The following is a 19,960-nucleotide window of genomic DNA, read 5'->3' as shown; positions in this document are numbered from 1 at the left end:
ACAGAGCAGTAACAGTTCAATTTGAGGAAACTCGCTACAAAAGAGAACAGCATCCCTGTGCGGATCTTGCTGTTATAAAAAGCAACTCTTAGCTAGACATTCTCTCTCACTCCTCTGCATATTCAAACTTTCCCGGCTACTGTCTTCACTGCCAACAGACTGTAACTCTCTGGGCTGAGAGACTATTCCCCATAGGGTGTTCCAATCCTCGCGAGATTCCCTGGGTTCTCTGCGTTTTGCGTTTCGGCCTGCGAGATTTCAACTGCAAGATCGCAAGCTGAGTCTTGCCAACGGAGGCGCATGCGCAACGTCAATCTGTCCGCCATTGGTTGGAAAAACATGGCGGTGCCTAGTTCGGAGGCGGGTGGTCGGCAGTTGAGACCGGGAAAAAACAACCGGATCCTATTGGTGCGACATTTGCCCGCCGTCTTGACGGCCTCGGAGAAGGAAGAATTGCTGAGGCACTTTGGGGCTTCGTCAGTGCGGATCCTTTCGGACTACGGCAGGCTGGTAGGGAAAAGGCATCTTGGTGCATGTAGGGTTGTTTTTATCTCGGAGGCATTGTCAAGTTTTCAACAAACAGAAAGTATAAGTCACAGAATGGCAACTCCTGGATTGAATGTATACTTGGGCTGTTCTTTCTACTCTACCTGAAGGAAATACATTTATTTTAACTTATTCCACCCAGACCCGCACCTATGAGATGGGCTGCAACATAAATTTGATAAATAAATGCCTCCTATAAGTGCCAGAGATACAACTGGCTTGAAGTAATCGAGAGACAAAAGCAACACATTTGATTAAGAGAGCAAAAGAACGAGATTGAGATTCTAAAGGATGACAAATATAAATATATTCAGAGAAGGAATGATGAATTCAGTCACAATTATAGAAGTTATTCAGAAAAGAATAAACAACCTGCCTTTTGGTTGTGACATGTTATGCATAGAATATTTTTTCTCTTTGTATAAAAGTGAACCTATACCTGGTTTATTTTTCAGAAACATACAGCTTTTGCAACTTTTCCCAATGAAAATGCAGCTACTCAGGTGTGTATTGGGTTTTTAAACTATTTTTATTCCATTGATTTGTTTTTCATACTTGTATATGATTATGTGTGTTCATTTAGCAGGATCAGGTAACTTTGTATGTTTCATGTATTTTTTTACATTTTGACTTCCATAATTCATAAGAAATCTGGGCAAAGGATTATGAAAGAATCAATCTCTCCCTTCCCATTTTTGTCAGTTTGAAACCATTTTTTGTTACTATTGTTTTAATATTTTATATTTTTATTGATTGTAAGCCATCTAGAGTTGTTTTCTGGTGAGATGGGCAGCCTATAAGTTAAATAAAAAGCAAATAAATAAAGTTGTTAGTGATATTTGTGGGATACAGGTTGTCATTCCTGCAATGTAAAAACAAAATAGTATACAAATAAGTCTAATTTAATTTATTTGAAACAATACCCACTGCGACACTTCAGATCAACCATATATAGGATTACTGTATAAAGTAGCAATATTTTATATAATTAACTGCTACTAAAAGCAGTAAAGATATTTGATATAGTCCTGGGAACTTCCAGTTAGTGTTTTGTATATTTATCAACTGCCAGATGCATAGACTTTAATCCCAGTCAGTAATGGCCAAGAAGGTTGGGAAACATCGTTAGCCTGTAGATGAGAAAGTAGGCTAGGGTAATGTTGTCACTTTTGCTTTGACTATTTTTTTGTGCTGGTTTTCCCACTGCTATTTGTTCATTTAGCTTGTTGTATTCTATTTAAGGCTTTATCAAAATTGCATCAGCTAAATCTTCTAGGCCACACTCTTGTAGTTGAATATGCAAAGGACCAAGACAGTGGTCTTGCAATTAGCCAACCTCCTGAAAAAGACAAAAGGTATGTGGACATTTTAAATTCAGTACATTTATAACAGCTTGAAAACTAAACACCGCAGGTAGCTAATAACATTTATCCTAACACACACACACTCGCTTCATGTGATTAATATGAAAGGATCCATACTGTTTATCCAAATTATATTTGCATTACTGCTAATAATAATATAACTAGTAATGCAGTTAAAATTATTCTTTTTCAGTTAGTGTTTTTATTGCTGGTCTTATAGTCCTGATGATACCTGTAAATGTTCAAAGACCACTTATATTTAAAGGAATATTTTGCATTATTGATAAATTTAAATATTTGAGCATAACAAATTTAAATAGTGATTTGGATATTTGACTAATGTTTGTGAGTCAACATCAACTAATAATTTCATAGAAATAACTTATTGCTGTATATGTATTTTTTCAGCTTTGTCCTTTGATGCAGGAAAAAAAATTCAGGAATAACATGAATGAGCAACTTAGAAATTTTGCTTGTTGAATGAGTATTAGAGTAAATTCAGCCTACCTCATAGCATTTTTATGCACTTGTTTATTGTTATTATTTAGTCTTGAAGAACCTGTCAAAGAAGAGAAGGAACAAAAAGATCTAAGCTGTCTGAGAATTGAAACTGGAATTGCTCCTAGCCATGGGTCAGTGCCTGGTTCATATGTTAAAATTGCCTAATTATATCCTCAAACTACTTGCATGCATGTAAACAAGTTCAAAATCAGATAAGTACACTTGTTATTAACTTTACAGATCAACCCCTTGCCCTTACACCCTTAGAACTGCAATATTTCCCAGAATCACTCTTACCATAACATTTACATAGGATGAGGGTTTCCCCCCCCCTTTCTTTGGATATAACCTGGAAAGAAACAGAACATGCTGTTTCTGAAAAGATGACTGCACCCCCACCTTTTGATTCCATTAGTTGATTTGGTTGATTCTAATGCCCCCAAATTTATTTCTGCAAAGATGTGTTAGAGCAGGGGTCCCCAACCCCCGGTCCGTGGATGAGTACTGGGCCGCAGCATGCCAGCAACCGGTCTGCACAAAGAAGCAAAACTCCATTCGTGGGATGCAGGTAGCACACAAAACTACACATACTCCGGTCCGCGGAAAAACATTTCTCCATGGAACCGGTCCTTGGTGCCCAAAAGGCTGGGGATCTCTGTTAGAGCAGTGGTTCTCAACCTGTGGGTCGGGACCCCATTTGGGGTCGAATGACCATTTCACGGGGGTCACCAAACCATGCTGTCCGCCATTTTTTTCCCTTTTCCATAGCTGTCCTACTCCCTCTTATTGATGGCCACATTCACTTGGGGGTCACCACAACATGGGGAACTGTATTATGGGGTCACGGCATTAGAAAGGTTGAGAATCACTGTGTTAGAGTATGACGATTCTTGATTTTTTTTTCAATATCTTTTTCAGTATTGCCATTTTACATGGGTTGAGGTTTAACTTGTCAGTGTTTGTGTGCATCAGCACTAGAACATACCAAATGAAATATTACATATTGAACAGTATGGAGTAGCATTTCAGCTTCTGAAATTACCCTTTATTTCAGAAGTAGCTTTCATATGGTATTGGTAGTTACTATTCAGTAAAGACAAACACAATATCCCCAAAACTAACAATACAACTTGTAATATATATATATATATTTAAGTATGTTGGTAGGCTATTGGCTGTGAAGTTTATCAGGCTCATAATAGAAAATAGGTAAAATTACAATAGAGAGATAAAGCATCAATGAAGCAGATATATAAATAAATCCAAGATTTTATGGGGCCGGACTGATCTTTGAGAATTTCTCAAGCTTCTATACAAATGTATAACCTTGAATGCTTAATGTGCTTAATCAAGCTAAGGCACCAGACTAGAAAGCAAGAGACCATGAGTTCAAGTCCTGTATTAGCCATGAAACCAATTGGGTGACCTTAGGTCAGTCATTCTCTCTCAGCCTAACTCACCTCACAGGGTTGTTGTGAAGAAAATAGAAGGAGGAAAGTGTGTTGGATATGTTTCCCATCTTGAGTTATTTGTAAAAATAATAAGGCGGGATATAAATAAATACCTCATTGTTTTCTCCTACAGGTTAACGTTCCCTATAAATTCGTGCCTCAAATATTTGTATCCCCCACCGTCTAGTACAATCTTAGCCAACATAGCAAATGCTTTGGCAAGTGTTCCTAAATTCTATGTACAGGTAAATATGTATAGCTTATTTTATTTGAATATAATAATCAACAGTATTGATTGTGCTTAATCCTAAAGCAAAAATATTACTTCTGGGTATTAACTGCTTAAATGTTAGTTATTAATGAATTATTACTTTAAGGGACAAATTCAATTGGTGGAAAAGCGTCAGGTTAATGTGTATGTTCAGTATTTGATCGAATTGACACACTTATATTCTTTGGGAACAAGGTAGAGATCACTGCATTCCTTCTATGCCTTTGCTGTCTTTGATCCTCCAAAATGAAGGCTTCACATTTGGCTATAATATTGTCACCCGCACAGATATTAGAATTCCTTTTCAACATCGTAGGATGTTTCTGATCTACAGTCTTTATCTCTGTTTCTATTTATTAGTTGGTGCTTACTAATTTATTGATCAGAAATTTCTTTTTTTTAGTATAGATTTGTATTTTCCACATTTACTCAAAAGAAAGATGAATTTGAATTTAAATGATCCCTTTCAAAAACAAAGAGTAGTCACTCTCCCCCACCAATAAATATAGAGGGGAAAAAAGTGCTGTATTACCCAGCTTCCCTGTCCTGTCAACCTAAGGTTACCAGGGCTAACTGAATCCAATCCTTGCAGTTCCTTACTCCCTAAAAACGTCAGCATGATTATGAGGTCAGAAGAAGAAATAACTGGACCCAGAAATAAATACCCCTTTTAGGCATTACAGAAAAGTTTAGAATTCATAGGAATCAACCCCCTTCATACATCATCTGCAAAAGCATTAAAAGTCATATTGCTTTTTGGTATAGTTGCATTTTAATCGGAAAGCAATGGTTTAAAAATTATAATAAACTTTCAGGCATCACCCTAAGTAGGCTTTGAACAATATTTTGTATTTCAAGATCTTTGTTATAAAATCTGACTTTTAGACAGCTGTTATTATAGTTCTTTAATATTCCTGTTTTGATTATTTTAAAATTGCAGTTTTATCATCATTATTTTTAGAAGCTTGGAAGCACCCTAGGCACATTTTCTTATGTGCTCAAATCTTTATTTTGCTTCACTGTGCACCATTATTTTTGGGAATGATAACAACTGGAACTTCTTCCTACATTATTGCATTATTGTATTGCATTAATAGATCATTATGCTCTAAAATATGTCTGTATAAACCTGCTTTGAAAGATGCTTAAATGAGGTAATTTAATTTCACATGAAGAACTGTTTCCCCCAATTCCAGAACTTTGTCATGAAATGCAATTTTCTACTTAGCTGTGTGGAATGTGAAACAGTTATACAAATTTGTCATGCGTATTACAGAGTGTGGAATGTTCGAAGTACTATGGCAAGGCATTGATCTAAAGATCATTGGCATAATTACATGAGACCCTTGGAATGTTCTTAAGAACTGGTGTTTGAATATTACGCTACTATTCTGTTTCAGGTTCTGCACCTTATGAACAAAATGAATCTTCCACCTCCTTTTGGACCAATTACTGCTCGGCCACCCATGGTAAGGAACTTTACTGTTTACAATGCCAGGAAGAAAAGCAATTGCATATACAGTATAATTTTAATTTACATTTTTCTCCCTGAGGTCAGAAACCAGAGTACTGCTAGCTTTCATTTAAGTGCCTGTATGAGCATAGTGGAGAGTTATAACTTTTTTCTTAAAATGGAGAGTATTGTGAAAACATTAGGTCGTGGTAAAAGATTTGCCTGAAACCCTAAAATGGAAAAGGGTTATGTTTCAGCCTAGTTCAAATTTGCAGTATCTTGTTGAGTTTTCTGCCACTTTTTTAGTCTTTGTTTCTCTTGCTCTTCCTCATGGTGGAGCAATATATGAACCACTTGGCCCACTGTGGAACATCTCTCAAACAACTGGAGCAATTTTGATAGCCTTCAGATATTAGGTTATGTATTGTCAATCTGTATGATCCAAAATAAATGAAAAATATGAAATTGCAGTTTGTACTTCCCGTTCTAACTTCTCATTGCAGTCAAATGCAGAAGTTTGTTGTTTTTTTTAAAAAAAAGTTGCATACACAGAAAAGCGTTTTGCTTATCCCTCTTTGGTCTTCACTCTGATTTAACTGTTGACTTTCAGTTTGGGAATGTGATGCAGAAACTTTGGCCTTTGGTTTTATGATTGCATTGTGATAATTTGTGATAGGGAATATAATTCAATAGATCATAGAGTAATATGATATAAGTGTGTATGCTTAAATGTGTATGTTTTTATGTGTATCCCTCTGTTAATGCAGCCTAGCACTGTGTTGGCTTTTTTGGCAGCTGCAGCACACTGCTGGCTCATATTTAAATGATTGTCCAAGATCCCTGTCAATAGTAGTAACCAAAAAAGCCAACACAGTGCTAGTCTGCATTAACAGAGGGATAGAATCAAGATCACGTGAAGTATTAACACCACTTTACAATGTCTTGGTAAGGCCACACTTGGAATACTGCATCCAGTTTTGGTCACCACGATGTAAAAAAGATGTTGAGACTCTAGATAGAGTACAGAGAAGAGCAACAAAGATGATTAGGGGACTGGAGGCTAAAGCATATAAGGAACGGTTGCTGGAATTGGGTATGTCTAGTTTAACGAAGAGAAGGACGAGGGGGGACATGATAGCAGTGTTCCAATATCTCATGCCACAAAGAAGAGGGAGTCAAGCTATTCTCCAAAGCGCCTGAAGGCAGGACAAGAAGCAACGGATGGAAACTAATCAAGGAGAGAAGCAATCTAGAACTAAGAAAAATTTTCTGACAGTTAGAACAATTAACCAGTGGAACAACCTGCCTCCAGAAGCGGTAAATGCTCCAACACTGGAGGTTTTTAAGAAGAGACTGGACAGCCATTTGTTTCCTGCCTGAGCAGGGGGTAACTAGATGACCTCCAAGGTCCCTTCCAACTTTATATTATTATTATTATTATTATTATTATTATTATTATTATTATTATTATTATGAATTCTTGCATTTAAATGATTATTTGAGAGATGGCTTAAATAATGGTATAAATAATTTAAACTTCTATGTTTTACTCTTGTTTAGTATGAAGAGTTTATCCCTTTGCCACCTCCTATTCCTCCTTTGCCTCCTGAGGAGCCTCCATTGCCTGAAGACGACGACAGCCAAGACTCAAATAAAGATGAGTCTGAATACGAAAGTGCCGATGAAGAAGAAAAAGAAAGGTTGATAAGACCACAGCAAAGTGCTGTCCTTTGGGTGCAAGTTTTAGTTTCCGTGAGCCTAAAGACAGTAGAGTATGCTCTTCTGGAGAGTATGCTCTTCTGTTGAAACGTTAGCAGCCTGTGTCCAGACAGCATTAGACGACCTCGAAAGCAGTAAAATTAGCTTGTTTCAAAGATATGCAATTCAGGACTATGGTTCAGTGTTGGCCTTCGGCTATGATGAACTTAAGTAATATAATTTATGCTTTCTTTGCACCTCTTCTAGAGCATGGCAAAATATAAACCCAATCCTGCCGTTTAGATAACCAGCTGTGGAGAGATTGAGAGACTTATTATAATTTGGCAGGTTTGGCTCCTTATCCAGACTTCATAACTACTTCATAACTTCTGTTTCTTTTTGGACCCTACACTGAACTGAATCATTATGTAATTCAGAGAAGAAATTGCAACTGGAAAAAGATAGGCTTCATATTTAAGTTTTATCAGAATTGTTTTGTAGATTTTCCGCTGTCTTGGGCTTTCAGCATGAGAGAGGCAAACCTATAAAAAACCATAACTGTTTTAGTTTCTGGGCTATGATTACTTATTAACAATATTGCATCTCTTGGAAAGACATTAATATTTTACATAAAAATGAGTCCCTTACTACTTCTTCTTTTCCAAAAGGTTAATATCTAAGAAGACATTAGAAAAATTCCTTTTTCTGTACAGATATAAAAAATTGTGTTTAATTTTTAGATTTACAAAATTGATGGAACTAGCAACACTTCAGCCAAAACGACAGATACCAACAAAGCAGCGCCATGCAAGAAAAAAGAGAAAGATAAAGGACTTATTAAATGTTTCCCTAGTTGCTCCACCCAGGTATGACCCAAAGGTTAATGCATAGTATTTCCAATTAACTGTAAACCTGGTTTTACCCTTGTAGATGTTTTGAATGAAAGATTGTACTTGCTTGTTGATCTTCACACAGCACACTAAACCAGTTTTGCCTGCCCATATTATAGTTCAAGTATGGGGAATGTACTATGCCTTATATTTTTATGGCATATTTTCTTCTATGATATGTACATCAAATGAGAAAGAAAGCCGTTTTGTTGAATGTTTGCCTAGCTATAGTGCTCTATAGCCAATAATTGGTCTAAAACTCTAAGGCAAGCTGTGGATTTGTGAACCATGAAGTCAAAATCCATCATAATATACAGAATATGTGATGTGGATCATAAGGAAAATACATTATTTTCAGTTTCCTGGGTTTTGACTTAGTGGGAATTGAAAATATCACCTTAAGCTGACTTTAAAAAATATTAAATATGTTTTTTTTTTAAAAAAAAAATAGGAATAATTTACAATGTGCATAAACTCCATGTTTAACATGAGATTGTAGCTCACATTAGAAACCATTTGGAAGTTAATTTAGCATACTCTTTTGGCTTCTGTCAGAACAGAAATGCCTTAAGTGGAATTGTTCCTGAAAAATGATGGGTTGAGATTTGATTTCTCTCCTAGTTAGATTTCTGTCTGTGTGGCCTGTAGACGCACAGGGGAATTGTAGTCCACCTGCTTCTCCCTGGATTATTTTCCAGGTTTACTAGCTCTAAGCATTATATATAGGGAAGAATTTCTTCAGCTTCTTGACAGCTGAATCAAGCAAATATTCAACCGGAAAAGCTTTTTTACAGGCGTAAGTAGAGATGGCAATTTCATCTCTTCTAAGGAGCAGCTTTATTTAGAGGTTTTAGAATAATTGATTATAATAATGAATCCCTGTCTGACTTTTGTCTCAGGAATTAATAAAATTGCTGTAATGTTTGAATATATTTCTGAATTACCTTGAATATTCAAAAGATTGATCAAAACCATATATTTTTTCCTTAATAAAAAAATGTCTACAGAGATTCTCAGTCTTCCAGGTTATGCTTGTCCCAAAGGTACTGTTGAAAAGGCAGCAGGACTTTCTTGATTTTTTTCTTGAAAATGTTTCACTTCTCATCCAAAAAGGTTCTTCAGTTCTGCCTGAAGAAACTTTTTGGATTAGAAATATTTTCAAGAGGAAAAAAAAAAGCAAGAAAATCCAGTTGCCTTTTGAACAGCACATTTGGGTTAATAAAAAATAATCAACTAAGGGTACAGGGACAGGTTTCTCAACTATGATACTTTATTTATGGTACATCTGAAGCAGTCTGCACCAAATTTATCCACTTTTCAGTGATTCAAAATTTATCCCTTGCCACCGATTACAATTTGATGTAGACTAAAATATAGTATGTTAAGGATTTATAACCAAAATTCTGGGCTCAGTTGTAGTTATAAATCGAGCACTACCTGTATAGCTTACGTTTTCAAATTACATTGTTCCAAATAATCTGTAGCACACAAAGTTAGTTCAGAAAGGAATGTCTGCTGAAAGATAGTAGATTGCTTAATTACCTGCTGTTGTATAAAATATCAAAGTGCTCTCAAACAAATGTAAAATGGTTAGGAGATGTGGGGAAATACCATTTAGCAAAAAAAAAAAAAAAAGCTTTATGTTGTATTTTGAACAGTAATTTGCACCCAGCTTTGACACCTTCAGACGTGTTTGAGCAGCCACAAACCATAGGTATCAAGAAGATTGAATTCAACATTTCTGCAGATACGCCTACTATTCTTCAGAAAAGCCTGGAAAAGGAGAACAATGATGGTATGAAATGAGTATTTGCTTATAGACAACTTAACAGTTTAAATTTCTTATAGTGTGCACTTGTATGTAAGGAGTGAGTCAAATTGCTAATCTCTGTGATCTCTCTGAGGAACCAGCTAGTTGGGCTTAGGCAAGCTAATTTCTTAACTGCCATCTGTATTTAGTAAATAGTAGTAATAATAATAATACCAATAGTGATGCTAAAGTTTTGCAAGATACTGCTTTAAGCATTCTATAATGTGATGTAAGCATTAAGCATACAGACTGTCCTCTCTTATTGACCATTCAGCGATCATTTGAAGTTATATTGGCACCGAATAAGGAGATTTATGACCACTTCTTAAAGTTGCAGCCATTGCAGCCTCCCCACAGTCATGTGATTATGATTCGGGTGTTTGGCAACTGGTGTGCATTTACGATGGTTACAATATCCCGTGGTCATGTAATGTCCATTTGTGACCTTCGCAGTTGGCTTCCAGCAAGCAAAGTCAGTGGGGAAGCCAGCAGGAGATCACAAGTCAGGGTCACATGAGACATGACATGAGACATGGTGGAGATTTGGTTAACTGCCACAGCTGGAAACTGATGAGTTGCTATCATAAGTTGGGTGTGGTCACATGATTGTTCACTTTATGATTGTATTGCCTAAAGTTGCTAATTACAGTTGTGGTCAGTAAATCGGGACTAGCCATACTTACATAGAGTTGGCACAAATGGCCTGACTTGAAATTACAAATGAAGGCAGATATACGTGTCCCAAGATAACATTGCAAGATCCAATCTGGGTCAGTCACTGGGACCAGAAGTTTACTCTTTTGAGCTTTTGGACTCTTGTACTGGAGCCCATCTTCTTGACTACCCAGATTGAATTGAAATTCTTTGTTTAGTTATTACGATAATATTTTCTGACATTATGTCTGCCATGAATTTTTATTTCTAGCAGTTACTATTTCTGTTGATGATAGCATCAATCTGATATACTTTTAAGCTTTTTTTAATTCAGCAAGATTAAGGATGCTTAAGTTTATTTTATGCTGATGTTGTTAAATTGTTCATTCAATTATTGTGACTGGATTAAATATCATTTAAACATTTTGCATCTTTTAAAATAAATTTAGACTCTTGCTCGTCAGCTGATGATATAGCTAATGAAGGTTTTGGAAAACTTTTCCCGGCTCCCAGTTCTAATCATAAAGAGGACACAGAAGATGAAGAGGATGAAATTCCTTCAGAATTTATTTCCAAAAGAGAATTGGAAAAAGGCAGAATATCAAAAAAAGGTGACTTTGTAATTTTTTAAGCATTTTGTAGCATACCATGGAAATACTGCATTTGATTATATCCCCATGTGATATTAACTTTTAAATTTTGATCTATCACTATAGTCTTATAATCAGTTTTAAATATTAAGTCAAGGAAGTTACCCTAAAATGCAAATTACAAATAATAACCTGATTTTTGTGTTTTGGTATGTTCCAGAAATGGGGACACTTTATGTCTTCAAAAATTATGAGCCCGGAGAGCCAAACTGCCGAATTTATGTGAAGAATTTATCTAAACAAGTTCAGGAAAAGGTAAATGGAAGCGGAGCAGAATGTTTTGGCTCTTTGGTGATAGTTACTAATTTTTCCTGTTATGTTTTTATTTCAATCCCAGGATTTGAAATTTATTTTTGGAAGATACATTGACTTTTCATCAGAAACTGAACGAATAATGTAAGTGCCTGGATAAGTCAAGTAATATAATTAGAATTTTTGTTATCCCCCTTTTTATATATATAACTCAAGGTAGTGAATATATCTAATGCTCCTGCCTCCTGTTTTCCCCACAACAACAACAACAACCCTGTGAAATGGGTTGGACTGAAAGAGAGTGATTGGCCAAAGTCACCTAACTGGCTTTCATGCCAAAGGGAGGCCTGGTACCCACAGCCTCCTGATTTCTGGACCAACACCTTAACAAGCTATGTACAGGTAATTCCCAAGTTACGAATGTTCACTTAACGCTTGTTCGAAGTTATGCAATAAGCGCCTTCTAGTGCTTACGAGCAAGTCCCGAAATTACAAATATTGCAGCACCACGGCAATCGTCCGCCCTTACGAGCGATCGCTGGGACACTGCAACATTCACCCTGGTTATTTCCACCCCTGCCCCAGGTCTCCCTAGGCATCAGGCCTTCAATACTTCAATCCTTCGCTTTCTTGGCTGCTCCAAGCCTTTGGTGCATTCGCAGAGAATGGAGGCCTAAAATAATGCAAGATCTCGTGAGATAAGTGGGGTGAGATCTCACACTACAGATCTCACGTGATCTGATGGTACTTTAGGGTTCTGCAACAGAGAATGGAACTGAAGCCGGGGGATGTTTCTGGGCGGCAGCAGCTTGTAGAAAGCATTTGGCACCCGAGTTGGGCCACTGGAGGGCCGTGGAAGCATCCCCCGGCCTCAGATCTGGGCGGCAGCAGGAGATGGATCTTTTCAAGGTGAGTCTGGTACGACAGGAAGGGAGGGGGAAGCATGAGGTATCTTAGTGGGTCAGGAAGGCCTTGAGGGCCATCACTATGCCCTCCATGGCCTTCCCCACCCTGAGATACCTAATATTCACATAACGAGCCGCGTGCGTCTTAATGAGCAAGGGAATGATCTCGTTCGAGGTACGAGATTCACTCCCACGAGTTTTCGAGTTACGGAGAGGAATGGGCAGTCTCCATTGCACTCGTAACTCGAGGACTACCTGTATATTTCCAGGAGAAGTTTTTTTATTCTCTCTCTAATACCTTAAGAATATAAAATAGATAATAGATGGAAAAGAGACTATAGAACTAAGAGAAAGTGGAAAATATGGGGAATAAATATTACTAAAAAAAAGTTATGGTAATGGATAAGCAAAAAAAAGCAAGCTATTTAGACATGGACATCTTGAGTAAAAACATGGCAGATAAAATTATATCTTAATGTTTTAAGAAGGTGATGTTTCATATACATTTATAGATTGTAAAACATGGAGTCTATAGAATAGATAGTTTTAAAAATGCTAATGGGGATTAGTTGCTGACATAGATGCTAGAAACTGAGGATGTTAGCAAAAAGCAACCTGGCATATATATTTTAACTATTATGTCTCAAAATAAGTCAAGGTTAATAGGAGAAATTTGAAGCTTCAGAAAACACCCTTTACTTTTATTCTAGGCCTTCTAAGAACCTGATTTAAGTGGCAATTTTTATATAGCATATCATCTCAGAAAAAAGCTGCCATGTTGGGCTTTTTGAAGAGATAGTTACATGAATGGTATATGATCTGAAACAGTTGTTAAATTGTAGGAACGGTCCACTCTGTTGGATATTGAACAAATGAAAAAATAATAAATTGCTTTCCCTTGGCATATACTAGGTTTGATATACGCTTAATGAAAGAAGGCCGCATGAAAGGACAAGCTTTTATTGGTCTTCCTAATGAAAAAGCAGCTGCAAAAGCTTTAAAAGAAGCAAATGGATATCTCTTATTTAATAAGCCAATGGTGGTTGTATCCTTCATTTAAAAAGTTGTTTCATTTTAGTTAGCTGAGCAAATCCTCCATTTAGTAATGTGTAAGATTTGAACAGGAGTAAGTTTCTGTACTTATTCTCACCCTAAAACTCAGATAAATTCAAACATTATTTCCTGGAAGTATAAACTTACTGGGCTTTATCATTCATTATCCTGTGGGAGTATCTGTTTGAGGTTCAGTTGTGAGCATCATGCATTACACATTGTGTCTACAGATAGTTCTTGACTTCAATTGGTCCTTTAGTGATCACTTGAAGTTACAGTTGGTCCACTAACGACCATTTGAAATTATAAATGAACCAAAAGGTTCTTACAACCTGGATTCAAGAGTTTTGACAGCTGCACTCCCCTCTCTACTCCCGGAGCCACGTGATTTCCCACATTTACAGCCATTTGCATTTAGTCACATAAATGCAATTTATGTTCTTTTTTTTTTTTGCTGGAAAATGGCATTTACTTCCAATTTCTGGCAAAAAAAAAAAATCAATTGCTGACAGTCAGCTTTCTTAGCAACCACTGTGTTCGCTTAATGACTGCCCTGCTTGCCTAATGACCATTACAAAAAAGGCATGGTCATATGGCCATCCATTTAAAGAGTGGCCCAACTTGCAACTGTAATTATGGCCTCAATTATGGTCAGAAGTCAAGGACCACCTGTATTTAAAGTCTTAATTTTGTGGCTTCCTACAATGTGTGAACACTGCCATATCTAATCAGGATAAATGACTTAGCATTGTAAATGTAAATTAAGACTCTGCATCAAAACAATTGGGAATAGGTTTTCCTAGAATGGTAAGTTGTAATGCAGAACTTTTTTTCTAGTATGAATTTCTAGTTTGCTAAGTTTTACATCAGTGGTTAAAGTAGTATAATTCTTTGAAGAGTTTAAAGGACATTTGGTTATCTCCACTATACCTAGTAGGAATGAAGGGGGAAAAAGTCCATCCTGTGCTTACCTTTTTTATAACTCCCAAATAATCCGGAGACAGACTGAAAACTTTCTAACTGAATGAGCAGTTGCCTAATTACTGAACTTATTGGGACCATTTCTGACTGTTTTGTTAGCTTCATCATCACTTCACAATGAGATAAAGATTACTTGCAATTACTGGCAGAATCAGAATGTTATTTGGATATTATTTGTTCATAAAATCATTGATGATTATTTTTAATTAACTCTTCATGCAGTGTTGTCAATATTATAGCATTTTAGTTTGCTTGTCTATTATCTGGACATTTTCTATGCTAATTAATTGCTTTTGCTAGGACTTGCAATTAGGTTTTTGTTCCTTAATAAATACCTAGCAATTTGCTCGATCAGCAAGACCAAAGCCAGATTCCAAAGAGGAGAAGAGAAAAGGGAAAAAAATCTGAAAGTAAGTTATATTCTCACAACCCATTTTGTCTGTGAAAACATTTATATAAAAAATGCCTGGGTCATCTGAATTTGGAAGATGGAGCTTCAGTTGACAAATAATAGTTTATAAGTTTAATTGCTTTCTATTTTTTTTTTTAAATTCACAGCTACATTTTTGGAATAAAGCTGATTGGACTTTTTTCCATTGATAAATTTCTATGGGTAGATTTTTCTCCCCCCCATAAAGGAACATTATGAATGTTATGTGCTGAGTAGCTGTATACAAAACTCCTTGTCCCAGGAATAGGAAGTGAGTTCTCACTGGGAAAATACATGAGTGGTGGATTGGCGCACTTTGGAAGATAAGTGTTCTTATGAAAAATCGGAATATTTTGTCCTAGGAAGTGAGTTTTGCATATACCTGCTGTAGAATTTGAAGCGGTACATTCAGATACAGTTTATCCAAAGTGATACTTAGGCCAAGATCTTAAGTTTTATTTAAACAATGTTGATTTCTGGTGAATCAATACATTTTTCTATCTATTGGGTGCTTGTTTGCAAACTTTTATAGTGTTTTTTTTAAGTGACATATATCACAAATGAAAATCAGCCTTGAATGAATCCATTTGTAATGTGTGATTTTGACTAGTCTTCCTGAACTGTGAAATATCTAGCTCTATTCTCAATTAAATGGTAGAGGAACTCGTTTAGAGTTTTGTCACAGAAAGGTTAGTCTGACTTTTCATTACTAGGCAAAGTCCTTTAATAACTTTGTATTTGTTTAAAAGCTTAAATGGTTTGGTGTTTCATTTATATTATTTATGTTTGCAACAATCCTGAGATCCTGGATACCGAATCTCTAGGCATCATCCAATCACATCAAATGCCACATCTAGCTACACTGGATGCACATTTATTTATTAGATTTTTTAAAATCCCACTTTTATTACTTTGTAAATAATTCAAGGCAGCAAACATAATACTCCTTCCTCCTATTTTTCCTACAACTATCTTGGGAGGTGAATTGGGCTAAGAGAGAGTGACTGGCCCAAATGAATCAGAGCATCTAGATCAGAGGCCTCCAACCTTTCGCACCAGGGACCGATTCTTTGGAGAAAGATTTTTCCATGGACCAGAGGGGGCGTGGCTTTGTGTGCTGCCTGCATCCAGCAGATGGGGCTTCATTTGTTTGTGTGGCCCGGTGTCACTCCACGGACCAGGGGTTGAGGACCCCTGATCTAGATGCATATCAGCAAGCAGGGACTGTCTTCTTAGCTTATTAATTAGCTTGGATGAGAACACCAGTCATTCTTGATTGTTAAATTTAAGATTAATTTGAACCTTGGAAATAGCAAATGTTTCAGCATCAGATACTGTCACATGATATTGTTCTATGATGTGGATACCTAAATGTAAATAACTATTTTAAAAATGATCAAAATCTCATGAGATTTCACCCCTCACCTCTAATCTTTCATGTTTTTAGTATTTCCTGAAATTGTAGCCATTTCTCTTTAATGTTTTTAATATCCTTAATGCTGAGATTTCACAGATAATGGGTAATGATGTCAGAGCCCAGAGTTTTTTCCACTTGGCTTAGCTAGAGTGCTTTCATCCGTAAAGCCGCTAGTACTATTTTACATATGTATAGTATATCTTAGCTAATTAAACATTCTGATAACAATTTTTAAACTTTTGTTCAAAAATTTTAGGATAAATTATTTTTATGGATCTCAAAAGTAATAATTAGTAAAGAATTTCAGATTTTTTCATCTCAGATAGGGTAGAACACTCCTTTAAATTCATTGTATGTCAAAAGTGCAGGGGGCCAAATTTAGAAGTTTTCTTCCTGATAAACCCCTTTTGTAAGCACACACAATCATTAATGTTCACATACTGCTTCCTCTTTCAAGTGGTTAAGATGTTCACCTAGGATCAGTGAAACTCAGCTTTAAAGTCTATCCTCAGTTATGGAAATTCACAGGTGATCTTGATTCAGTCACTTATTCTCAAATTGATTGTAGGCAATTTGGGCAAAAATTGGAGGAGGGAATGCTTTGAGCATATTTGACGGTGAAATAGAAAACTAACAATAAAATAATATGTGTTCTGCTTGTTGCTGCTCAATCGGTTCTCAAATTATGAAGAATTCAGAGTACAAGGATTAAACCTGCATTTTCCAGCTTCCCTACTGCCAGATTTTTTAGGTAACAGCTGAGCAGTGATGAAGTAAGCTGCTTCAACAACCTTGGCTAGCTCTATAAGTCTGCAGAAAAAGCAGAGCATTATGTCTTTTAGTTCCATTTCAAAAAGACAGAAACTCACCCAGCTCTTGCAGGAAAAAAAGCCAAGCTTGTTGACTGAAGCCATTTATAAATTCATAGGTTAGGGCAGTGCTCATAAGCACCACATAACACATACACTTTCATTAAATATGTGTTCCATTCTCATGAGATCATTAGGTCTCGAAATTTAAATAATCTTCCATTAATTGAATTAATTCCATTAATTGTCAGTCTCATCCTTTTTTTTGATAGAAAAGGCTTATACCCTTTATTACTAAAATAATCCTTATAGGTAACCTTAATGAATACATTTTTTTATCGTGCCTGCATGTGGTGCTATGCTTATAGTGTCTATAGCAAATTCGAAAGGTATACGTTTAAGTGGAGTCAAGGGAAATGTATATTATGAAAATGGCTCTTTTTTCCCAATTTTATCTCTGGGTTTACGCTGAAAAAGTACAGAGTAGTTTATGAATGCTGTTGTGACAAGAATGGCTTCCTGCTATGTAATTTCACTGGATATATTTTGAACAAATATATTTAATGTAGCTGTGTAAGCAGCATTTAGATTGGATCATAGTTACGTGTTCTAGATGTACATTGCTTAGCTTCTGCCAAAGATTGTCACCATAGAAAACAGGACAAAAAGTGAGAAAACTTAACAAAATTGACATAGTGGCTTTTTTCAAAAAAAACTATGTCAGGTAGCGTAAAATGTTGTAGATTTCAGATATTGTGCCCATTTCTTTAGGTTATATTTGGTTACAAATTTTTAAATAATGATCAGTATTTCAAAATTGGTAGTCTAAATGAAAAAAAACAACAGAGAATAAAAGGATTAAACCACATTCTGCTGTTCTTCTTTAGAAACATTCCTGCGTAAATACTGCAATAATACTGTGTCATGAAAAGTGTATCCTTTCTTGTTGTATCCTTTTTTTGAATCTTTTTATTCTGGAAAAGCCTTATTTTCTAGCACTGAAGTAGACAAACTGTAGTAGTACAGGCTGAAATAGTAACTCTTCTTTCATTTAACAGGGCATCCATAGGTTTTTCTAGCCTTTAAATGTGCCTTTTAAAATCCCAATTATGGTGGCCAGGCCTTCAGTAAGTGTAAGTGCTCTGCTTACGTTGGTAGAGCTTAAATGCTGTATTGTATACTAACTGATGGCCTGGACTGAAGTAACCACTGCACTGAAATTACATTAGAGAATATTGACTTCCAATATCATGGGGGTCCAGGGAGAAAAATGAACTCTTTGTATGTAGTTATGTGCTTCTTCTGATCTACAACTCAGCTGTTACTATCATGTATTTTTTTAATTTCTTTGATTTCTGTGGCCACCCCTTTCAGTAGGTTGGTGGTGTACACTATGAAACATAAAAATGGCCCATCTTGTTTACAATTTTGTTCTATATGAAACAGAGTAAAGCATAATAGTACTTAAAGACCGTTGGATTCAACTGGCCTTAAAGACTAGCTGGCCTTCCAACAAATAGAAGGACTTCTTCCTTGAATAAAAAGAACTGTAAGCTAGAGGATACTTAGGAAGGAGGAGATAGTTCTGGCCCTTAGACTACTACTTGCCCCGTGGGGAGAGTCTCCCAATTTTCAGGAGCAGATTTGCAAGGGGAACAAATCACAATTTTTCTCCTTTTCTCCAGTGGGATTATCCTGCTCAGTAAAATTTCACCCAATGGAAAGTATGGGTTCAAGTCTTAGCTTGGCTTTTTTTTTAAAAAAAAAATGAAGTCTTTTCTGTTGAATAATATATGGGTGTTTAACGCATTTTTAAATTATTCCAGGTGCGTTTTTGAGTTCCATGTCTTTCAAGTGTGTTCGAGCTCTGGGAAGAAGATGCATGGTAGCAGAACTGTTGAATAGTATGTAAAAGTACGCAAAATACCATACAACATTCTGGTAATTTTAGGTGCATCTGTCTTTTTAAACAAAACTCTTCCAATGGTTCACATAGCACTTGTGGAAAATGCTTTACTTAAAGCTCTAATAAAATATTCTGTTTTGCATTGTTATTAATGGGTTCACTAAAGCACATTTTTTCTTTTGTCTGACATCAAACCAGAAAATGATAGTCCCTAGGAACAAAATATCCAAAGGGGTATCTGAACTTTATCTTGGAAAGTTCATAGAAAGGGTGTTTATTGACTTGGGGAGTGGAAAAAGAGAAGAGTTAAAATGAGCTGTACCCTGATGCGTAATTTCCTTTTGTGGGAACTGGGGGTTGCTGCTGGAAGTGCTGTTCTCCCACTTTGCTCCTTTTTCTTGCATCGTCAAGAGGTACCAATGACTCACACCCTGGTTGGTACCTCTTTACTCTCCTACCATCTGGTAGGAGATACAAAAACATAGCCAGCCGTACCAACAGGCTGAAGAGCAGCTTTTATCCATGGGCTCTTGAATGGGACATAATAATTTCATGCATGACAGACTTGTGAGGCCAGCGTGCTGTGCAATTAGCTCACAGGGTGTAATAAGTTGGGGGTTTGTAGTCACTGTGAGTTGTGGGGGGGGCACGGAGGGAGGCTCAGCCAATCTCACTGTATACATGTTATACTTTGAAAATAAAGGTACTTTGAAAATAAAGGTTCATTCAAAAGTGTCCACCCTTTACCATATCAGCATAAAGGAAGAGGATCAAAAGGAAAAGGGACTTGACTCAGCATCAGTTCTTTACCCTGTTAAGCTATTAAACAGGGTTAATTAAGCATTCCAGCAATCATCTTGGGGCCCAAGCCCAGTTCACTGGATAACCCTGATAGGCCACAGGCCTATGCTCTGCTCTG

General features: G+C 36.4%; 1 protein-coding gene across 2 annotated transcripts; it reads left to right on the top strand.

Annotated features, from left to right (window-relative positions):
• The first annotated feature begins 304 nt into the window (after nt 1-304).
• On the top strand, nt 305-19,189 carry RNPC3 (RNA binding region (RNP1, RRM) containing 3). 2 transcript variants are annotated; one of them, XM_039369562.1, is made up of 15 exons: nt 305-510; nt 1,002-1,049; nt 1,789-1,901; nt 2,459-2,542; nt 3,996-4,107; nt 5,534-5,602; nt 7,147-7,286; nt 8,025-8,150; nt 9,833-9,969; nt 11,088-11,249; nt 11,449-11,543; nt 11,626-11,684; nt 13,358-13,490; nt 14,819-14,889; nt 18,962-19,189. In XM_039369562.1, the coding sequence occupies exons 1-14, from the start codon at nt 340-342 to the stop codon at nt 14,885-14,887; spliced, it is 1,518 nt and encodes a 505-aa protein (XP_039225496.1). In that variant the 5' UTR covers nt 305-339; the 3' UTR covers nt 14,888-14,889; nt 18,962-19,189. The 2 variants fall into 2 exon arrangements, with proteins under 2 accessions (XP_039225496.1, XP_039225495.1); XM_039369561.1 differs by having other exon boundaries at nt 18,023-19,189.
• The last annotated feature ends 771 nt before the right edge of the window (nt 19,190-19,960 follow it).

Source organism: Crotalus tigris, unplaced genomic scaffold (genome assembly GCF_016545835.1).
Source record: "Crotalus tigris isolate CLP2741 ecotype Arizona unplaced genomic scaffold, ASM1654583v1 scf7180000021163.878790, whole genome shotgun sequence".
In the NCBI taxonomy this organism is placed as follows: domain Eukaryota; kingdom Metazoa; phylum Chordata; class Lepidosauria; order Squamata; family Viperidae; genus Crotalus; species Crotalus tigris.
This window is presented reverse-complemented; position numbering and strand designations above follow the sequence as displayed.